Source organism: Rhinopithecus roxellana, chromosome 10 (assembly GCF_007565055.1).
Source record: "Rhinopithecus roxellana isolate Shanxi Qingling chromosome 10, ASM756505v1, whole genome shotgun sequence".
Taxonomy (NCBI): domain Eukaryota; kingdom Metazoa; phylum Chordata; class Mammalia; order Primates; family Cercopithecidae; genus Rhinopithecus; species Rhinopithecus roxellana.
The window spans coordinates 84381685-84402610 of NC_044558.1; the positions used below are offsets into that span (position 1 = coordinate 84381685).

General features: G+C 52.6%; 1 protein-coding gene across 6 annotated transcripts in view; it reads left to right on the forward strand.

Moving 5' to 3' along the window:
- CAMKK2 (calcium/calmodulin dependent protein kinase kinase 2) overlaps positions 1–18165 on the forward strand; it is a 56184-nt gene extending 38019 nt beyond the window's left edge. Inside the window, exons 8-17 of one of the 6 annotated variants that reach the window (XM_030938583.1) lie at positions 518–539; positions 685–773; positions 2687–2886; positions 3445–3498; positions 6136–6209; positions 6296–6383; positions 7442–7570; positions 10954–11054; positions 11593–11635; positions 15036–18165. In XM_030938583.1, the coding sequence (XP_030794443.1) occupies positions 518–539; positions 685–773; positions 2687–2886; positions 3445–3498; positions 6136–6209; positions 6296–6383; positions 7442–7570; positions 10954–11054; positions 11593–11635; positions 15036–15206 (971 nt within the window). In that variant the 3' untranslated portion in view covers positions 15207–18165. Of the gene's footprint in view, positions 1–517; positions 540–684; positions 774–2686; positions 2887–3444; positions 3499–6135; positions 6210–6295; positions 6384–7314; positions 9915–10953; positions 11055–11592; positions 11636–15035 lie in introns of those variants that run through there. The other 5 variants (XR_004059523.1, XM_010368323.2, XR_004059524.1 and 2 more) reach the window with 5 other exon arrangements.
- Positions 18166–20926: the final 2761 nt, after the last annotated feature.

The window sequence follows — 20926 nt, forward strand, 5'->3', positions numbered from 1 at the left end:
CCTCCACTGCCCAGGTTCAAGTGATTCTTGTGCCTCAGCCTCCCAAGTAGCTGGGATTACAGGCACCAGCCACCACACCCAGCTAATTTTTCTATTTTTAGTAGAGATAGGGTTTTGCCATGTTGGCCAGGCTGGTCTCGAGCTCCTGACCTCAGGTGATCCGCCCACCTCGGCCTCCCAAAGTGCTGGGATTACACTGGTATGAGCCACCATGCCCAACCCCCTGCCTTGTTTTCTTTGATCAGTGGATCCTGGGCCAATTTGAGCACTAGAAGTCAAGCCAGACTGTGGGCCTGGGGACGTCAGAAATTCCTGGTTCTTTGCCTTCTGATGGAAATTTAGCAAAGCAGGACCTTGGCCAGCTTGGTTCAGTGGACTGTTCCTCTCCCCAGCTCTAATATTAGTTTCTGTCTTTCTCGGTGTTTCTGGAGGTGGTTGGGAGGTGGGGAGGACAGAGAGAGAGAGAGGGATGTTCAGTTTCCCATATAACAGTTTCACTCCCTTTTCTTCCCTACAGTGTTCGAACTGGTCAACCAAGGGTGAGTGTCCCAGCTCCCAGCAGGGGTGATGTGAGAAGCTTCTCGAGCTGTATAGCTGAGTGAGGTGCCACCGGGCTCTGCTCATGAGAGAGGGCAAGGGCCGGGCGGGTCTGGTTTGTGTTTCATGTGTGTATCGAACTTTCAGGCCCGTGATGGAAGTGCCCACCCTTAAACCGCTCTCTGAAGACCAGGCCCGTTTCTACTTCCAGGATCTGATCAAAGGCATCGAGTACTGTAAGTAGGGCCTGCGGGAGGGCTCTCACCCAGTGGGTAGTTAGCATTCCGAGCGTGGGTGCAAATTGGAAAGTGTCTCTTTTCTTCCTGGAGCACAAGGAGGTGGGCGGGTGGATTGGGGTTCTCTAGAGGAACAGAATTAATAGGATATATTTATATATAAAAAGGGGAGTTTATTAAGTATTAACTTAACACGATCACAAGGACCTTGCAAGCTCGAGGAGCAAGGAGAGCCCATCTAACTCTCAAAACTGAAGAACTTCAGTCTGATGTTTGAGGGCAGGAAGCATCCAGCATGGGAAAGAGACATAGGCTGGGAGGCTAGGCCAGTCTCCCCTTTCACATTTTTCTGCCTGCTTTATATTCACTGGCAACTGATTAGATTGTGGGTCTGCTTTCCCCAGCCTTCCCCAGCCCGCTGACTCGAATGTTAATCTCCTTTGGCATCACGCTCATAGACACACCCGGGATTAATACTTTGTATCCTTCAATCCAATCAAGTTGACACTCAGTATTAACCATCATAGTGGGAAACAGAATTGTGTGAGATGCAGAATCAGGGCCAGCTGCAGAGAGCCACTCTAGGGCCACGGCCCAGGTGAGCCAAAACCCTTCTTCCTGCCACTCAGCAAAATGAAGAGCAGTAGCAGTAGTGACCATTTAGCACTTTCTATGTGCACCAGGCACTGTTTGGGGCTCTATTTTTTATTTTTAAATTTTTTGTCTCTTATTTCTGCCAGTGACCCTGGGATCAGAGTCCTGTTCACCTCCTGTTACCTGAGCTTCCTTATCTGTAAATGGGGATAACGTATCTCTCGCCAGGGCCGAGATCGGCCAGTACACATCAGTGTTTGATTGGCAGGCGTCCTCTCTGCTTCTACTTGTTAAACATCTTAGTCTTTTTTTTTTTTTTTTTTTTTTGAGATTCTTGCTCTCTCGACCAGGCTGGAGTGCAGTGGCATGATCTCAGCTCACTGCAACCTCCACCTCCTGAATTCAAGCGATTCTCGTGCCTCAGCCTCCCAAGAAGCTGGGATTACAGGCACATGCCACCATGCCCGGCTAATTTTTGTATTTTTCGTAGAGATGGGGTTTCACCATGTTGGCCAGGCTGGTCTTGAACTCCTGACCTCAGGTGATCCACCCACCTTGGCCTTCCAAAGTGCTGGGATGACAGGCGTGAGCCACCGTGCCTGGCCAACATGTTAGCTCTTATCCCTGCCTGTCACATAGGATGATTATGAGGTTTAATTAAATGTAAAATGTGAATGTGAAACACCTAACGCAGGGCTGGGCCCCTCACTTGGTGCTCTGCAGAGGGAGCTGCTACTGCTTTTACTGAAATCATCTTCATCATCATCATCACCCCAGAAACGGCAGCTGGGTCTTCCAGGCCTTAGAACTGGCTTGTACTATCGACTGATATCCAGCCAGGAGGAGTTAGCCAAGCCCTCAGTTCTGTGTGGTTCACATTTCAAATCGGCATGCTCAGGTCATTGTTGGTTTGGTAAATCAGTTGAGTATTGGCTGTTGGTAAATTAAACTATGTTTCGCTGTCATTCTCACTCCTGGCTGTGAGCCAAGCCCAGCAAAAACTTTCCATGCACTGTCACTTGTGACTTAATAAATAACAGGCAATTACGAATTGCTGTTGGCAGTGTTCATGTGTCACTGTTGGGAAGGGGTGGGGTGATGGTGGGTTGGGACTTCCTTGAAGACACTTTCCCCCTCATCTTTTACAGCCTGTCCGTGTGTGGCAGGTTTGGGGAGCAGAAGGTTGGAAAAGGCCTGGGTCTGTGGGAGACAAGGCACCAAAGGGTGCCATGCCTGTGTCTCCAGGCCATGTGGCCGCATAGAGGTGCTCACGGGGTTTTCTTGCCCCTATCTCCCACCTGCTGGCTACGCCTCCCCAGTACACTACCAGAAGATCATCCACCGTGACATCAAACCTTCTAACCTACTGGTCGGAGAAGATGGGCACATCAAGATTGCTGACTTCGGTGTGAGCAATGAGTTCAAGGGCAGTGACGCGCTCCTCTCCAACACCGTGGGCACACCTGCCTTCATGGCGCCCGAGTCACTCTCGGAGACCCGCAAGATCTTCTCTGGGAAGGTAAGCTTGGGCCTGCCTCAGCCACAGAGTTCTGCCTGTGTCAGTGTCTTTTGGGTTGTAAGCAGCAGAAATCCAATGCACATAGGCTTACACAGTGAAGCCTCTGGATCATGATACTGAGGGGTAGGCGTCAGGCTTGGCTAGATCCAGGGACTCAGACAGAAACCATCTCTCTCCATCTTTCAGTTGTTTTTCTTATTTGGTTTCCTCCACAGGTGGGTCAGGCACCCAGGGACCAGGTTACTTTCTATCATTTGCCAACCTCTGTGGCAAGAGCATTCCTTGTTCTGAATAGCTCCTGTGAAAACCCTGGGGTTGGCTCTGATTGGCCCAACGTGGGTCATGTGGCCATGCTTGAGCCATTCACTATGGCTGGGGGTAGTTGTGCTCTCATTGGCCTGGCCTGGATCCTGTGCCTGCCCCAGAGCCTAGGAGACAGGATTGGTCTCACCCCAACTCCAAGGGCTGAGAGTCAAGAGATGGTTCCCCAAAGGAAAGCTGGAGGATTGGAGGCTGGACCGCCCCTTGTGCCCTCACACTAAGCTCTTTTTCTTGCAGGCTTTGGATGTTTGGGCCATGGGTGTGACACTATACTGCTTTGTCTTTGGCCAGGTAAGAGGGTGGGGTGTCCTGTCTCCTCAGTGCTGCTGGGTAGCCCCTGGGTTAATAGTCACCCTTGCAGGGAGACAGTACTTACTTAAGAGTTATTTTAGGCTGGGCATGGTGGCTGATGCCTGTAATCCCAGCACTTTGGGAGGCCGAGGCAGGCGAATCACCTGAGGTTAGGAGTTGGAGACCAGCCTGGCCAACATGGTGAAACCCCGTCTTTACTAAAAATACAAAAAATTAGCCGGGCGTGGTGGCACGTGCCTATAGTCCCAGCTACTCAAGAGCCTGAGGCAGGAGAATCGCCTGAACCCGGGAGGTGGAGTTTGCAGTGAGCTGAGATTGCGCCATTGTATTCCAGCCTAGGCAACAAGAGCGAGACTCTGTCTCAAAAAATAAAATAAAATAAGATAAGAGTTATTTTATTTCTATACCTAGATCTCAATGTGAAAAAGGATGCCTTCTCAAATGTACATGTGTATGTATGTCATAATCATATCTATGAAAAAATGATCTGTTAAAACAGAAGGACTGCAGAGGCTCTAGAGTTTATAAATAGTTGATAAATTTAGGGCAAGGACAGCAGTTCTGCCACCTCTCGCATTTCTGAGCCCAAGACAGACATCACTAATCAATAACCGTACTTGTTCCTCCTGAGCCTGATACTGCTCTGATGTTCTTTCCATCAGGGTATTCCTAGAAGCTCTTGTCGGAGGGGTAACACTGGAATGGAAGTTAAAAGCTGTTTACCATTATTGATTTAGGGAGTGCTCTTTGGGCTTTTCTGTTGTTGTTATTTTGTTATTATTGATATCTAGGGGCTTCTCTTTTTTTTTTTTTTTTTTTTTTTTTTGAGATGGAGTCTCACTCTGTCACCCAGGCTAGAGTGTAGTGGTGCGATCTCAGCTCACTGCAACCTCCGCCTCCCGGGTTCACGCCATTCTCCTGCCTCACCCTCCTGAGTAGCTGGGACTACAGATGCCAGCCACCACGCCCGGCTAAGTTTTGTGTTTTTGTAGAGATGGTGTTTTGCCATGTTGGCCAAACTGGTCTCAAACTCCTGACTTCAAATGATCTGCCCGCCCGGGACTCCCAGAGTGCTGGGATTTGGGATTACAGGCCTGAGCCACCGCGCCTGGCCTTCTTGTTTTAACTCTGAAGTTCAGTTTGATTATGTGAGCAATAAAAACATAGGGTTTTCCCTTTCCTGAGCTTGTGTTCTTATCGAGGAAAGGCTGAGAAACTGGTCCCGTGAAGAAGTAAAGGAGTTTATAACGATTGCCTCTCAGTATTTGATTAGAAAAGTTTTCAATCATATAGCAAAGCTGGAAGAATTGTCCCGCGAACACCCACATACCCACCACCTGGTTCTACTATTAACTTTTTCTTGTGCTTGTCTGTTCATTCCTTACCCATCCCTCAGTCCATCTGGTTTCTTATTGTGTTTCAGAGTAAGTTACCACCATCTCTGCTCTTCCTTCCAAATGCCTTAGAAGGCAGTGACTAGCTAGAGCTCAAGCCACCGCTCTTAATGAAATCGTTTTCCTCAGACGGGGTGGTTCAGGTCCGTCTGCCACCTTTTCCAGCGTTTTCAGTGCCCCATGTAAAGATTCCTTTTCCAGCACACATGACCGAGCTCCCATTGAGTCAGGCCCTCGGCTGAGTGAAAGCATCGATTTGTCACCCAGAAGGTGGTGCAACGATAGGCTTCGGAGTCAGCTGAATCTAGGCTGAAATCGCTCTTCGTACTTCCTGGGGCACATTATTTCTCTGAACTTCTGTTTTTCTCTTCGGTAAAATGAGAATACTACTTGTTATTTCTGATGACTTCTGAGAGGATTGACAGAAGTAATTCAAGTATCCATCCATTCAGCAGATATGTATTGAGCCCTTACTTTGTGCCAGGAATGCACCTAGTCATGGGAGAGTCCGCAGTGAACAAGACAGACAGAAATCCCTGCTTACTTGGCGCTAACATTCCCGTGGGAGGGGTTAAACAATAAACAAATAAATCTGTACGATAACGTCAGGGATAAGTGCCACCATGAGGAGTGATGTGGGCGGTGGCGGTATTGGGGGTTGTCTGTTTTAGACAGGGCTTCAGGAAGGCCTTCCTGAGAAGGTGAGCTTTAGTCAGACACCTGCATGGTGGGAGAGACCAAGCCACGTAGATGTTGGTGGGAAGAACATTCCAGGGACGGGGAACAGTGAATGAAAACCTCAGGACAGGGCATGGCGCGGTCCAGGCTAAGCCCTTGAAAATCACTGCTGCTGCCACAAAGTCTTTTATGTTATTCATGTCGTTCCTATTGTTCACCTGGCAAGTGGGTGATAAGCATTGTTTGCTTTGGTGTAAGTAGGTAAACTGAGGCCCCGCTACAGAGGGAGGCTGCAGTGTGCTTGGGAAAGGCTCTAGCCCTTTGAGAGGGACATTCCTGGGCCATTCCTGGCTCCGCCTTGCGTCGGCCAGGCCCCACCCCCATGTCTGGGCCATTCTCGGGGAGAATGGGAGCTGCTTGCCCCCAGCCTGGGCCACGATTGATTTCTCTGCTGTATCCTACGTGGACTGGCACAGCACAGGTGGCCCTCGAAGGGCAGATGTGGCCATGATTGACTGCCACTCTGACGCTGGCCTCTTTGCAGTGCCCATTCATGGACGAGCGGATCATGTGTTTACACAGTAAGATCAAGAGTCAGGCCCTGGAATTTCCAGACCAGTGAGTATCTCCCGCCGTCCCGCGTTGCTCCTGTCCGAGTTATTGGCGGTCCCGTGTCTCCCACCCTAATGCGTCTCCCTCCCCAGGCCTGACATAGCTGAGGACTTGAAGGACCTGATCACCCGTATGCTGGACAAGAACCCTGAGTCAAGGATCGTGGTGCCCGAAATCAAGGTACCCTTGGCTTGGCCTGTGCCCCGTGCTTGGGATTGTTTGGTTCAGCCCTGCCTCAGCCAGACCCCACACCCATATGTCCACAGTGCCACACCCTCCTTGGCACCGCTGTTCTCCCATGCCCCAGGGCCTCTGAGCTGCTGGTGGCTGCTGAGGGTTGGGGAGGAAGATTTGGGCATTGTGTGCACTGTGATTGTGGGAGTGGGATCTATGACCGGCCAGCCTGCACTTGCTCCAGCTGGCATGGGCTGACGGTATCCACCCTCTGCAGACCAGCCTGGGGCCTCCGTGCTCCACACCCTGCTCCCAGAGCTCAGGTCCTCTCCAAAGGCCAGTCTCTTTGAGAAACTGCAGTGAAGACGGGAGGAAATTAATGAGCTATTCGACCTCCCCAGCCTGCTGAATCCCTACCCTCTTGCAGAAAGCACTTTTTGGGAAGTGTACTCCCCCAAAACATCTCCACGAATGCCACACACATATATCTGGCCCTTTAAGAAATCTAGAGATTTGCCCTGGGACCTCCTAGGCACCTAGCTAACTGGCATTTGAAGGTCTTAACAGAAGGCAGCCCAAAAAGTCATGGATTGGGGCTTGGACCCCAGGGGGCAGACCTCTGTCTGGGTCCTCTCCTTATCGTGTCCTGCCAGCTGGTCCCACCATGCCTCCAAGTCTCTCTCTCCTGCTGTGAGATGGGGGGAATGCTGCCTGCTGTGCGCCGAGCCTCCCAGGTGTCAGGGATTGTGGCTGAGGAGTGATGGATGCTCCTTGGGCAGCCAGGCAAGGCAGATGCCAAATTCCCGTCACTTCGGCCAAGACCTGGGGCCGGATGGAGAATCACCCCGCTCCCATTTCAGCCTCAAAGCTCCTCCCATTCTGTCTCTCCATCTTCACATTTCTGCCCCTTCGCTCACCCCTGCCCTCTGCTCGCCAGCTGTCTTGCATGCCTGACCACAGGCCCTCGCCTCTCCCTCCTGCATGCCCTCGTGGCTCCGCTCGCTGGCAGGGCCCTCCGGGAGCCAGCCGCATCTGCCCCTCACTCCTCCTGTCGTTCGTTGAAGCTGCACCCCTGGGTCACGAGGCACGGGGCGGAGCCGTTGCCGTCGGAGGATGAGAACTGCACGCTGGTCGAAGTGACTGAAGAGGAGGTCGAGAACTCAGTCAAACACATTCCCAGCCTGGCGACCGTGGTAAGGCAGATGGACCCCTGACCCACAGCAGGGACCCAGGAGCCTGAGGTGGGGCCTGGCCAGGACAGGCCGGACACAGGCAGGTGCCCGGGAGTCAGGAGATGGCCGGGGCCCGCCCCTAACCCACAGCTGCTGACCTCTGGGCCTTGGTCACGCATCAGGCCAGGTGACCCCTGCATCTTCTGAGCCAGGTTCCGTGTTACCATAGGGAAGGGGAGTTTCTCCCTCTGGAATTCCTGCTTTCAGAGCTCATCAGGGGAGAGGAACTAGGGGAAGTATCAGGCAGGCAAGGGTTGGGAGCCGGAGCCGAGGTCTCTAAGCCAGGATTCCCACCTGGCTGGAATTTTAGGCTCCAGCGTGGATGGTGTAGCATGTATCACGTCTGCCATGTGGGTAGCCACCAGGGATAGAGGCAGGGACTTCCACGCACATGCTCAGAACGTTCTGCCCATCTCGTGAGGGTGGGATTTTGCTTAGGAGCCAGCAGGTCCCCTTTTATGGCCTTGAATTTGGATCCTGACCCAGGAAGAAGGAGCCAGAATGTAGAGTCCTCAGGCCTAACCTTTGAGGCTCTGGGAATCGCCACTGACCAGTCCCTGTCCAAGAGGGCAGTTAGCTCCAAGAGGGAGACCAGGAGTCCCAGGGATCCAGGTTCCAGGCAGCAGGCTTGGGGACAGAGACCAGCAGGTTGTCCCACCACAGCCACCTCGAAAGGCCTGGTTGCAGTTGGCCAGCACTAGTCCCAGTGGGCCGGTGGGCCCCTCGGCTCTGGAGGGGACCCGTGAGACTGGCTGGAAAGGCACAGAAGGTCCAGCTGTGAAGGATTGCCCCTGTAGGAGCCCGGATGCTGCTCCTGCTCCTCCAGCTTTGCACCTCTCCTCTCTGCTTCCCCACACACTTCCTCTCTCCTCCTCCCAAAGCTGAGCCCTGGCTGGGGCATCCAGCCGCATCTTCCTCCACTCTTTCCCCACCCAGGGCTGCGCGTGACCTTCACTGTTGAAGACTCATGCACACCCACTGACCCTTCCTCAGCCACCCTCCCACCCCCTGCACCCATAGACAAGTAGGCAGCTGCTGTCGGACTCTGCACCCCCCATGGGTTACTCCGTTCCAGGCTCAGGATGTTCTAGTCCTGAATCAGTTGCCCTCCCTTTCCTCCCCAGGTCTCAGCTGCAGGTTCTTCGGAGAAAGCGTCTGGCCCTGGAGGTCTGGAGTAGGCATCCATTATTCGGGAATCACTTGTTGAATACCAAGTGGTTTCTCAGGCCTGTGCTGGGAGCAGGGGCTGGGTGGAGTGATGAACAAAACCCCCATGGCCTCTGCCATGCTTGAGAGGCAGATGCTGGTCAAACCAACAAATGTATGTACAGTGCAGTAGAGGGACCGCAGGACATGCCCCTAATGGAGGGACACTTGGCCCCACTGGGAAGAAGTGGATAGACACCGAGAGGATGGTAGGGTGTTAACTCCGCTGAGAGAGGGCAGAGGGGCTCACACACACTGGGCGGGGCCGCTGAAGCAGGGCAAGGAAGGTGGAGGGAGTGTGTGGTGAGGTTTCACATCTTTACTCCTAGAGCATGGGTTTGAATCAGGGTTTGAACCACGGCAGCTGGAGCAGGGATGGGCAGGTAGATATTGGGAAGTGGTCTGACTTGGGACAAGATGGCAAGGTCCAGGCCCCCTGCATGTGTTCATCATTCAGCAAACACTCATGGAGCAGCCAGTGTGTGCCAGGCACAGGTGTCAAAGATGAGCACAGCCCAGTGCCCGCTCTCGGGGGCAGGGGCTGGGGGAGGGCTGCTGGGGGAGGGGCTCCTGGCCTCATAAGAAAGATGGACCTGGGAAGAATCAGCCTCCTGTGTGATCAGAGGCCAGTGCAGAGGTGCAAGGGCTGGGGGCTTCACAGAGGAGGAGCTCCTGCCCTGGGGTGACAAGGCGATAGGGGAGGTGGCAGAGTGGGCTCACCTGGGGGAGTGACACTTGCCCAGACTCAGAGGAAAGAGGGGCTGGTGTGTCCCAGTGACTGACTGTAAGAACCTCAGTCGGGGAAGAGGCCTTCATTCTCTCTCTTTTTTTTTTTTTTGAGATAGAGTTTTGCTCTTGTTTCCCAGGCTGGAGTGTAGTGGCATGGTCTTGGCTCACTGCAGCCTCCGCCTCCTGGGTTCAAGCAATTTTCCTGCCTCAGCCTCCCGAGGAGCTAGGATGACAGGCGCCCAACACCGTGCCCAGCTCATTTTTGTATTTTTAGTGGAGACGGGGTTTCTCCATGTTGGCCAAGCTGGTCTCAAACTCCTGACCTCAGGTGATCCGCCCGCCTCAGCCTCCCAAAGAACTGGTATTACAGGTGTGAGCCACTGCGCCCGGCCCCCCGCTCCTTCTTTTAAATTGAGGTAGAATTCACATAACATAAAATTAAAGTGAACAATTCAGTGGCATTTGTGACATTCACAGTGGCATGCAATTATCCCCTCAATGGTTCTGAACATTTTCATTACTTCACACCCCCGCCCATCAGCAGTGACTCTCCATTCCCCTCCCCGCAGCCCTGGCACCCACTCACCTGCACTCTGTGCGACAGATTTGTGTATTCTGGTGGAATCCTACACTCTGAGGCCTTTCGGGCCTGGCTACTTTGACGTAGCCGGTTTTCACGGTCCGTTCGTGTTGTACAAGGATTAGTGCTTCACTCCTTCTTAGGGCTGAATCATGTTCCATTGCACGGACAGACCGCTTTGAGTTTATCTGTTCTTCAGTGGATGGGCATTTGGGTGTTTGCACCTTTTGGTAAATTAGTGTTTCTTAAACACTTATTTTTCTTGTTGGCAGCAAATGCTTAAAAAGTCAGAAGCTCCATGAATTGCCAAAACAGCTTGAAGGGGCACCGCGCCCTGGTTGGGGTGGGGTGAGGGGCCCAGTGACTCTTATGGGGTCTGCAGGCCACTCCCTTCATGGGAAATGGCAGCCAAGAGCATCACCAAGAGTGACTGGTTCACGTCCTTGCTCCAGAACTTTCCGGGGCTCTCTGGCTGACCACAGGCCAAGTTCCAGACCCCTCTGGGTGGGGATTCTGAGTCAGGTAGTGAGGGGACCAGATCTGGGTTTTGGAAGGGATGGGAGGGAGGTGGAAAGCAGGGAGGCCTGGGAGAGATGCTGAGCAGTGGCTGAGGGTGTGGTGCAGGACAGCACCTTTTTCCAGAGGATTCTTTCGGTGGGGGTTGGTTGCAGCGGCGGGGGGCTGCCCAGTTTCTCTCAAAGGCCTGCCATCAGCCACCAGCCCTGGGTGCTGGCAGGGGCTGGGGAGAAGGAAGAGGGAGGATGTTGCCCGGAATCGCCCCCACCTGGCCAAGCAGTCACCTGCCACCTCCTCTTTTCTCCCTCTTCAGATCCTGGTGAAGACCATGATACGTAAACGCTCCTTTGGGAACCCATTCGAGGGCAGCCGGCGGGAGGAGCGTTCCCTGTCAGCGCCTGGAAACCTGCTCACGTGAGTGGCCGCCTGCCTTCTTGGGTGGGAGAGTGGGGGCTGGAGGCCGAGGTTGGGGCAGCCCTGCCCAGACCACTCTGCACAGGTCCTCCCTGAAGTGGTACCATCTGGAGAGACTCAGATGAGACCCACCTGGTGCACTGGGACAGTCAGCACCCCAGCCTGGACTCAGCTCACCTCCTTTTGCTGACAGCTAATCCACCTGAAGTTTACCTTTCTTGGGGACTTGCACTGTAGCTGGGGGGGCTCTTGGCAGTCAGAAGAAAAGCACTTTTGTGGCCCAGGAGTATGAGTGCCTGATGGGGAGGTTTGAGGCTCTGTGCTGGGCGAGCAGTGTGGTCTCACTCAGGACTGTGTGTCCATGCAGAGGGGTGTCCACGCAGAGGGGTGTCCACTCACCTGCTGTCAATGCCACCCTGGCTCCAGCTCTGTGAAGCTGGTGTTTGGGGTCTGAGTGTGCCTGGGTGGGGGAATGGGCATCTCGTGGATCCCAAGCGTCCATTCTCACTTCCCTTTTCCCTCCCTCTGGTGATTCCAGCAAAAAACCAACCAGGGAATGTGAGTCCCTGTCTGAGCTCAAGGTAACACCTGCCTGCCTGTGCCGTAGCCTCTGCTGGGGCCTGAGGGGGGGTGGGTGGGCAGCTGCAGAGCACGGGGGTATCCCCACCCAGGCAGACGCTCCTTCCAGCCTGGGCTTCTGTGGCCCGGCTCACCACAGGCCTCCAGACCCAGTATTAGAACGAGGGGCCTCGGGGGCTTGGACCCGATGGTGGGTCATGCATGTGGGCTGGGGCTGCGGGTGCATGGCGCTCCAGCTGGAATGCCTGAGAATGCACCCAGGTCTGAAGATCCCGTGTGGCACCCACGTCTTCTCAGTGCACGTCAATGGCGTTGAAGCTCTGTCACAGGGCCCGTGGGTGCCCCCGGCCGAGTCCGCATGGTCAGCGCATAGATCAGGCATGTTGCACTGTGTGGCTCTTTGCTAGGGGCTCTCCAGCTCCACTTCTCTTTCTTTGATGTTTTTAGACTTAGAAAATAAGTCCCCTTCCCACCTGTTGCAAAGTAATTTAAGAGATCCCTCACCCGAGTGGATGCAGACCTTCTTGCTGTCAGCCACCCTTCCTTCATACACATACCCAGCCCAGGTGACCAGAACCTCCCAGGACAGATGAGGCCTTGTGTCCCTATGAGACTGGGAGAACCTGCTGGGCACCCCTGCTGCAGGTGCTGTGGTGGGTGGGGACCCCACTGCCCTTCCCAGTGAGCCCGTCATGGCCACCTGACTCAGTGGGAGCTCCAGGCAGTCACTTCTGTTTCTTAAAAATAGCTTTATTGAGGTTCAATTCACATACCATGTAATTCACCCATGGGAAGGGTATGATTCAGTGGTTTCTAATAGCGTTTTGCAGCCATCACCACCATCAACTTTACGACATTTTCATCAGCCCAAGAAGGCACCCTACACTCCTTAGCTGTTCCCATCCAACTCCCCCACCCCAGTAACCACTCATCTTTTAGTTTTCTATGGATTTGCCGATTCTGGACATTTCGTATAAATGGCATCATACACTACGTGGCCTTCTGTGTCTGGCTTCTTTCACTCAGCATCATGTTTTCAAGGTTCATCCATGCTCTACATGTATTAGTGCTTCATTCCTTTTTGTGGCCGAATAATATTTCATTGTATGGACACACCTCACTTTGTTTATCCATTTCTCTGTGGATGGACTTGTCTCCACCTTTTGGCTATTGAATGAAGACTGATGCTATGAACATTCCTGTACAAGTATTAGGAGCTGGCTTACAAGATGAAATGGATTGACCACCAGGCTGGGCATGGTGGCTTACGCCTGTAATCCCAGCACTTTGGGAGGCCGAGGCAGGTGGATCACGAGGTCAGGAGTTTGAGACCAGCCTGGCCAATATGGTGACACCCTGTCTCTACTAAAAATACAAAAATTAGCCGGGCGTGGTGGCACATGTTTGTAGTCCTAGCTACTCGGGAGGTGAGGCAGGAGAATCACTTGAACCTGGGAGGTGGAGAGTGCGGTGAGCTGAGATCGCGCCATTGCACTCCAGCCTGGGCAACAAGAGCGAAAATCTGTCTCAAAAAAAAAAAAAAAAGAAAAGAAAAAAAGAAAAAGAAATGGATTGGCCACTCCCTGTGGGAGTCAGGGCTTATATGGTAATCTAGGAGGAACACCTGTTTGGGAATTGTTTATGCTTTTGAGAGAAACCTTGCCCTCCAGCATAGAGCAGGGAAGATGGCAGTCCTGCAGAACCGGTCTTCAGCAGCCTCAGAAGGCAGACGCAGTCCCCAGCTTGTGCCCAGACAGATGCCTGGGCAGCTCAGCCTTGGGTGTGAGCCTCACGGATGATGGAGTGGAAACCCAGCGGGTTGGCCTTTCCTCGGCCTTCCTCCTCTCAATCTCCATTTTAGGGTCTGCCGAAGTGGGGCTGCCTCCTGTCTGTGAGCAAGTCTGCTCTTGGTTTCTTTTCTATTTTCTTTCTTTTTTTTTTTTTTTGAGACAGGCTCTCGCTCTGTCGCCCAGGCTGGAGTGTTGGAGTATGGTGGTGTGGTCTCGGCTCACTGCAATGTCTGCCTCCTAGGCTCAAGCGATTCTCCTGCCTCAGCTTCCTGAGTAGCTGGGATTGTAGATGTATGCCACCATGCCCAGCTAATTTTTGTATTTTTTTAGTAAAGACAGGGTTTCACCATGTTGGCCAGGCTGGTCTAGAACTCCTGACCTCAGGTGATCTACCTGCCTTGGCCTCCCAAACTAGTGGGATTACAGGCGTGAGCCACTGTGCCCGGCCTTAATTTCAGTGAGATCGAAATTGCAAGACCAGCAGATGGCGACTGGCCCAAAGGACTGTACTGTCCCTTCCTTCCCTCACCTGTGATCCCCTGCCCTCAGCCCCCAGCAGGTGGGATGCCTTGGTCGTGGGAGCCCACAGAGCTGATTCAGGCACTGGGGGTCTTGGACTGGAGGCCTGCCTGCCGTCTGCAGTGAGACCCAGCCCTTGCCAACAGGCAACTGCAAGGGCAGAGACTGAAGGCCTGACCTCTCCCCGGGGACCTTACCCGCATTCTCCATCAGAAACATAGCAAGCCAGACATCACGCTTTCTCTTCCCTTGTGTAAGGACAGTCTCCCTCCTGGACAGGAGACACGGACTGTTGTTGGGGAGGGACAGACAGTAACCCATGGCATGTCCAGTGGCCTCCCTAAGAACGGGGGAGCTTGTGTGATGGTGGTGAGGGGATGGGCCCCTCCTTGGGGATTCCCGTTGCACTTGTCACACCATCCATGCTGTCACACCAGTGGCTCCAGCCTGGGCTCTTCAGGGACACAAGGGCTCTCCTCCCACTTTCAAGAAGGAAGGGGCCTCCTCTTCTGTCTGAGGTGCTCCTCCCTCAGGGCTGGCTGCAGGAAGGCTGAGTTGGGAGGATCCCTGGAGCAGCTGTCAGCAGCCCTTTCTTGAGGGCCAGCTGTGTGCCAGGCCAGGCAGGGGAGGCTCTGATCACCCCCCCGCCCCCCGCACAAGGAACTCAACATCTGGTGACTGAGGACAAGCTCACAGTCCCTTCCCCGTAAGAGCTCATAGCCTAAGTGGGGGGTCGAAGTACCTAAAAACCTGGTATGACAGGTGCCACAGGGTGGGGGGTGCCTTCTACTTGGGATTTGTGCAATGATTTTTGGTGTTACATAGTTTTGGAACAGTTGTACAGTTCCTTGCTATTTTTGGCAAATGATGCTGGTCTTTCATTTACAGAGGAGTTGGGTGCAAAGTCTCCTTTGAAAAATTTATGTGAGCAAGGAAAAGGGGAGAGGATATCAAAGACTGAGTTACCTAGATCACGTTCCAGGGGGTGCGCGACGGCCCACTTGGGCAGGGGGCCCAGATGTGGGAGCAGCTGGCTCAGGGCCTCGCTGGCGTTTCTCAGAGTCTTAATCTTGGTTTTCTGTTCGGTGAGCAGGAAGCAAGGCAGCGAAGACAACCTCCAGGGCACCGACCCGCCCCCCGTGGGGGAGGAGGAAGTGCTCTTGTGAGAGGCAGTCCCTGCGTGGAAAGTTGCCGGGCCCCCGCCCCTGGCTCCCCCGCACGCATGCATCCACCGGGGCCGGAGGAGGCGATGGAGCCCGAGTAGCTGCCTGGATCGCTCGGCCTCGCATGCGCGCCGCATCGCCTCTCGGGGGCTGCTGCACCGTGTTTCCATAGCAGCATGTCCTACGGAAACCCAGCACGTGTGTAGAGCCTCGATCGTCATCTCTGGTTATTTGTTTTTTCCTTTGTTGTTTTAAAGGGGCCAAAAAAAAAAAAAAAAAAAAAAAAGGACTTGACTCCATGACGTCGACCTTGGCCGCTGGCTGGCTGAACAGGCGGGTGTGAGGAGTTGCAGACCCAAACCCATGTGCATTTTGGGACAATTGCTTTTTAAAACGTTTTTATGCCAAAAATCCTTCATTGTGATTTTCAGAACCGTGTCAGATATACCAAGTGACTGTGTGTGGGGTTTGACAACTGTGGAAAGGTGAGCAGAAAACTCCGGTGGTCTGAGGCCATGGAGGTGTTTGCTGCATTTGATAGGGAGTAGGGGGCTAGATGTGGCTCCTTGTACAAACCCCAAACCATGGCACCTTCCAGAGCCATGGTCTCAAGGAGTCAGAGCAGGGCTGGCCCTCAGTAGCTGCAGGGAGCTTTGATGCAACTTATTTGTAAGAAGGATTTTTAAATTTTTTAATGGGTAGAATTGTCAGGAAGGTAGAAAGGGCTTGAAATTTAATAAGTGCTTCTGGAAGGGGATTTTCCAAGCCTGGAAGGGTATTCAGCAGCTGTGGTGGGAAAAAGTTTCTCCTGAAAGACTGAACGTGTTTCTTCATGACAGCTGCTCAAAAGTAGGTTTCTGAGAAAGTTGACCGAGCTCTGGTAAATCTCTTTGTCAAATTACAAAAACTTCAGGGTGAAATCCTATGCTTCCATGTACATTACATGGCTTAAGATTAAACAAAAGAAATTTTCAAGTCTCTAACTAGACTGAACTCTAAAGCACAGTAGTTCAGAAATTATTTAGAGCTTCCAGGATATATTTCACGGCTTCAGACATGTGATCAGTTAGAGCCGATGAAATCTATGCCCACCTGTATATATTAGCAGCTTAGCTAGTTCATAACCTGTGTATTCTAAAGACTGCTAAGGTTTTGTTTTCATTTTAAATCCTAGCTGATTGTTGTGGTCAATGAAATATCCAGTTTCTGGAGGGCCAGTTGGGAAATGCTTTCACTGGACCGAAAGACAAATGTTCATCCTGAGGATCTGAGCTTCCCTAGACTCCACACAATAACCTTGGGACACCCTTTTAGAGAATATTGTTGAAACCCACAGGACTCCTCGGGCTATGAGGAAACCAGGGCTTGGCACAGGAAGTTCCCCTTTGTAGCTAAAAGTCCAGCAAGAAAGGGTTCATCTTTTTGACTTCCAATTAATATTGGGAAATTTGGTTGAGGTTCAAGTGTGACTCCTTTCAGAGTCACAGGTAGGGGAGTATAAAGTTGGAGGGGGAGGAAAGCTGGAAGGACTCTGGGAGATTCCCAGCTCTGCTTTCCAGGGCTTGGCAGAATCTGGACTGGGGAAAGATGGCACCGGGAAACTCTGCTTCCCTGTCGTTTACATCTGATCAGCCCTGGTGTGAGGACTTCTTAGACAAAGGCAAGACCGTGTGCCCCTGCCCAGCCCATTCATGGAGCCCTGGGCCTTCTTGGCTTCCATAGATCCTAAGCTCTTGACTATAGTTTAGCCAGACTTGTTTTGCTATCTTATAAGCAGTTCAGAATTAGGGAATGCTGGTTTTGAGGAGCAAAGGACAGGTAGCCTAGAGAGGGCCATCTGGCCTGCTTGCTGGGTCTTTGTAACCCAGCACTTCCTCTTGCCCTCCTGACTTTACGTTTATGGGGAGAGGACTCAATAGCTCCACCCCTTCTGGCACCAGATGGGGCTTGGGTAGTTTGCAATAAGCACCTTGCAGAGGTTAAAGCCAGCGGGTCCCTAGTCTTAGGCCCAGCCTGCTTGTGTGGGCTCTGGCCTGGCCTGGTGGCTGGCCCAGGGAGCGGCAGTGCTCAGAGCTTCTGCAGGACTTCTCTTGTTTACACAGCTGCATCAGACAATGCCATTTCTCCCCACCACGGAACTTCCATCTAAGATTTCTTCCGGGGAATGCCAGCAATCAGGCAGCACCCAGCTGTGGGGGCAATGGAAGAAGTACCAAAGCAAGCTGTGGAAAGGACCCACCCCACATGAAAAGGATAAGCCAAGATAGCTGTAAACACAGAGCATTTGAGCTGCCACTCTGTTGGAGCACATTGATTTTTCAAAAGCCAGCTCTGTCAGGAAAGGAGGTGCTGTTATGAGCAGCTCTTCCAGGGGGGCAAAGAGGACGCCCATAATTTCTTCCATTGCTGGCTCATCTGTGGGACCAATTTGGTGTAAGCAACCTGTGGCCTGCACCTGTGGCCTCGAAGGAAGCACAAACCCTCCATCCACTTCCCATTTCCTCTACCCTTTTCCACCTCCCCCTTCTATCCCACCAGCCGCCAGTGGCTCCCAGAAAGCCTTATTGAGCTCCTTGTTGACACTTAGGGCTGCAGAGGCCTCTCCCCACTGGCTTGGCCTTTCCTGAGAGGCAGGGCTCCCATCCTCAGAGCCTTTCTGGAACAAGGAGAATGCCCGTGCAGGTGGACACAGGCCTGGCCTGTTGCTGTCACTTGTCTTCCAGCAGGGAGCTTCACGTTGCTGAGTGGAAGAACCATGACCTCCACTTGCTTCCAAGGTGCTAGGGAAGTTTCAGGGTACGCTGGTTCCCCTCTCCAGCTGGAGGCCGAGTTTCTGGGGACTGCAGACTTTTCTACTCTGTGATCAATTCAACGCCCGATGCTTCTGTTTCATTCCTGACCCTTTCTACTATGCATTTTCCTTTTATCAGGTGTATAAAGTTAAATACTGTGTATTTATCACTAAAAAGTACATGAACTTAAGAGAAAAATAAGCCTTTCGTGTTTTTCCACAGATGTTTAAGCTTCTCTGTAAAGTTGAAATAAACAGCAAAATGGTGCAAAGCCTGGGCCTCTTTGGGAGGTTTGTATTGGTGGTTGTTTATTTAGGCCATCTGCCCTGATGTCTGTATTTCTTCCTCAGGCTGACAGTGAGGTCAGACGCCCAAGTCAAGGCTAATGTACTCAGCAGATCTCTAATTTAGAGCATGTCCTAGGGCCTCACTACTCAGTGTGGTTCCCAGACCAGCAGCGCCAGTGTCACCTGCGAGTGGGCTAGAAATGCAGGTGCCAGCTGGGCACGGTGGTTCACGCCTGCAATCCCAGCAATTTGAGAGGCCAAGGTGGAAGGATTGTTTGAGTCCAGGAGTTCGAGACCAGCCTGGACAACATGGCAAGACCCCCATCTCTCTAAAAAAAAAAAGAAAAAAAATTACAAAATTAATCGAGTGTGGTGGTGCATGCCTGTGGTCCCACAGTTACGCAGGAGGCTGAGGTGAGGGGATTGTGTGAGCCGTGGAGGTCAAGGTTTCAGTGAGCTGTGATCATGCCACTGCACACCAGACTGGGCAACAGGGCGAGACCCTGTCTCAAAACTTAAAAGAAAAAAAGAAATGCAGATGCCCAGGCTTGGCTTAAACCTGCTCCCCAGGTGACTCATCTGCATGCTGAAGTTTTAGCAGCACTGCTCTCGCAGGCAGGTAATCGCAAGATTCTGGTGGAGGCCAGACAGGTGTGCAGCCCCGGAGCAGTTTCAGTCACACTGAACTATGGCCTGGCATACCACGTGACACTTCACCCCCCAAGGTAGGGATTAACCCCGTTTTATGGATCATCATCTGTGAGGTGAGGCTCCAAAAGTTAAGGCAGTTGTCCAAGGGTTAGAATTTGCCAGCAACACCCTTCTGGTTCTCTTTTTTTTTTTCTTTTTTTTTTTTTGAGGCGGAGTCTCGCTCTGTCGCCTGGACTGGAGTGCAGTGGCCAGATCTCAGCTCACTGCAAGCTCCGCCTCCCGGGTTTACGCCATTCTCCTGCCTCAGCCTCCCGAGTAGCTGGGACTACAGGCGCCCGCTACCTCGCCCGGCTAGTTTTTGTATTTTTAGTAGAGACAGGGTTTCACTGTGTTAGCCAGGATGGTCTCGATCTCCTGACCTGGTGATCCGCCCGTCTCGGCCTCCCAAAGTGCTGGGATTACAGGCTTGAGCCACCGCGCCCGGCCTGGTTTTCTTTTTTTCTTTTTTGAGACAGGGTCTCATTCCGTCACCCAGGTTGGAGTGCAGTGGCAGTCTCGGCTCACTGCAACCTCCACCTCTCAGGCTTAAGTGATCCATCCACTTCAGGTTCCAAAGTAGCTGGGACCACAGGGGACCACCACCACACCCGCCCCCACACCCAGGTCATTCTTAAATTTTTTTTTTTTTTTTTTTTGTTGAGACGGAGTCTCGCTCTGTCGCCCAGGCTGGAGTGCAGTGGCCGGATCTCAGCTCACTGCAAGCTCCACCTCCCGGGTTTACGCCATTCTCCTGCCTCAGCCTCCCGAGTAGCTGGGACTACAGGCGCCCGCCACCTCGCCCGGCTAGTTTTTTGTATTTTTAGTAGAGACAGGGTTTCACCGTGTTAGCCAGGATGGTCTCGATCTCCTGACCTCGTGATCCGCCCGTCTCGGCCTCCCAAAGTGCTGGGATTACAGGCTTGAGCCACCGCGCCCAGCCATTCTTAAATTTTTTATAGAGACAGAATCTCACTATATTGGCCAGGCCTGGTCTCAAACTCCTGGACTCAAGCCATCCTCCCACCTCAGCCTCCCAAGTAGCTGGGACTACAGGTGTGCACCACCATGCCTGGCTAATTTTTAAATTATTTGTAGGGATGAGGTCTCACTATGTTGCTGAGGCTGGTCTCAAACTCTTGGCCCAAGTAATCCTCCTGCCTCAGCCTCCCGAAGTGCTGGGATGATGGGCGCACAGCACCACACCCAGCCCCCTGCTGGTGTTCATGGCATCTGGAAACACACTCATCCCTCACCCCAACGCTGGCTTTCACTCTTCTGTTTTAGAAAAGAGAAGGCTAAACAACATCTCCCCCACTTCGGAAGACAGCCAGTGACCATCACTCCTTAACGAGCAAGGTCATAGATATACCCATCGCCTTCAGTCTGTTTTGTGCTGCTGTTACAGAGGACCTAAGACTGGGTAATTTATAAATAATAAAAATTGATTTCTCATACTTCTGGAGGCCAGGAAGCTCAAGATCAAGGTGCTGGCAGGTTTGGTATCTGGTGAGGGCTGCTGTCTGCTTCCAAGAGGGTGCTTGGTGCTGCATCCTTTGGAGGGAGGATGCGTTGTCCTCGCATGGCAGACAGTGGCAGGGCAGACGGGATGATCTCCCTCTCTAGCCCTTGTATAGGGCACCCACCCCATTCATGAGGGCAGCACAGTCCTGACTCAGTCACCTCCCCAAGGCTTCACCTCCCAATAAGGTTGCATTGGGGATTAAGTTTCCAACATGTGAATTTTGGTAGACACTTTCAGCCCATATCAGCAGTCCTAAGCATTCCAGCTTCATTTGACCCGTGTGCCCAGGCAAGCACTTTTATTTTCTCAGATAGGGTCTCATTCTGGTGCCCAGGCTGGAGTACAGTGGCACCATCATAGCTCACTGCAGCCTCAACCTCTGGGCTCAAGTGATCCTCTGGCCTCAGCCACCCAAGTAGCTGGAACTACAGATATACACCACCACACCTGGCTAATTTAACTTTTTGTAGAGACAGAGTCTCACCATGTTGACTGGGCTGGTCTTGAATGCCTATACTTAAGTGATCCAC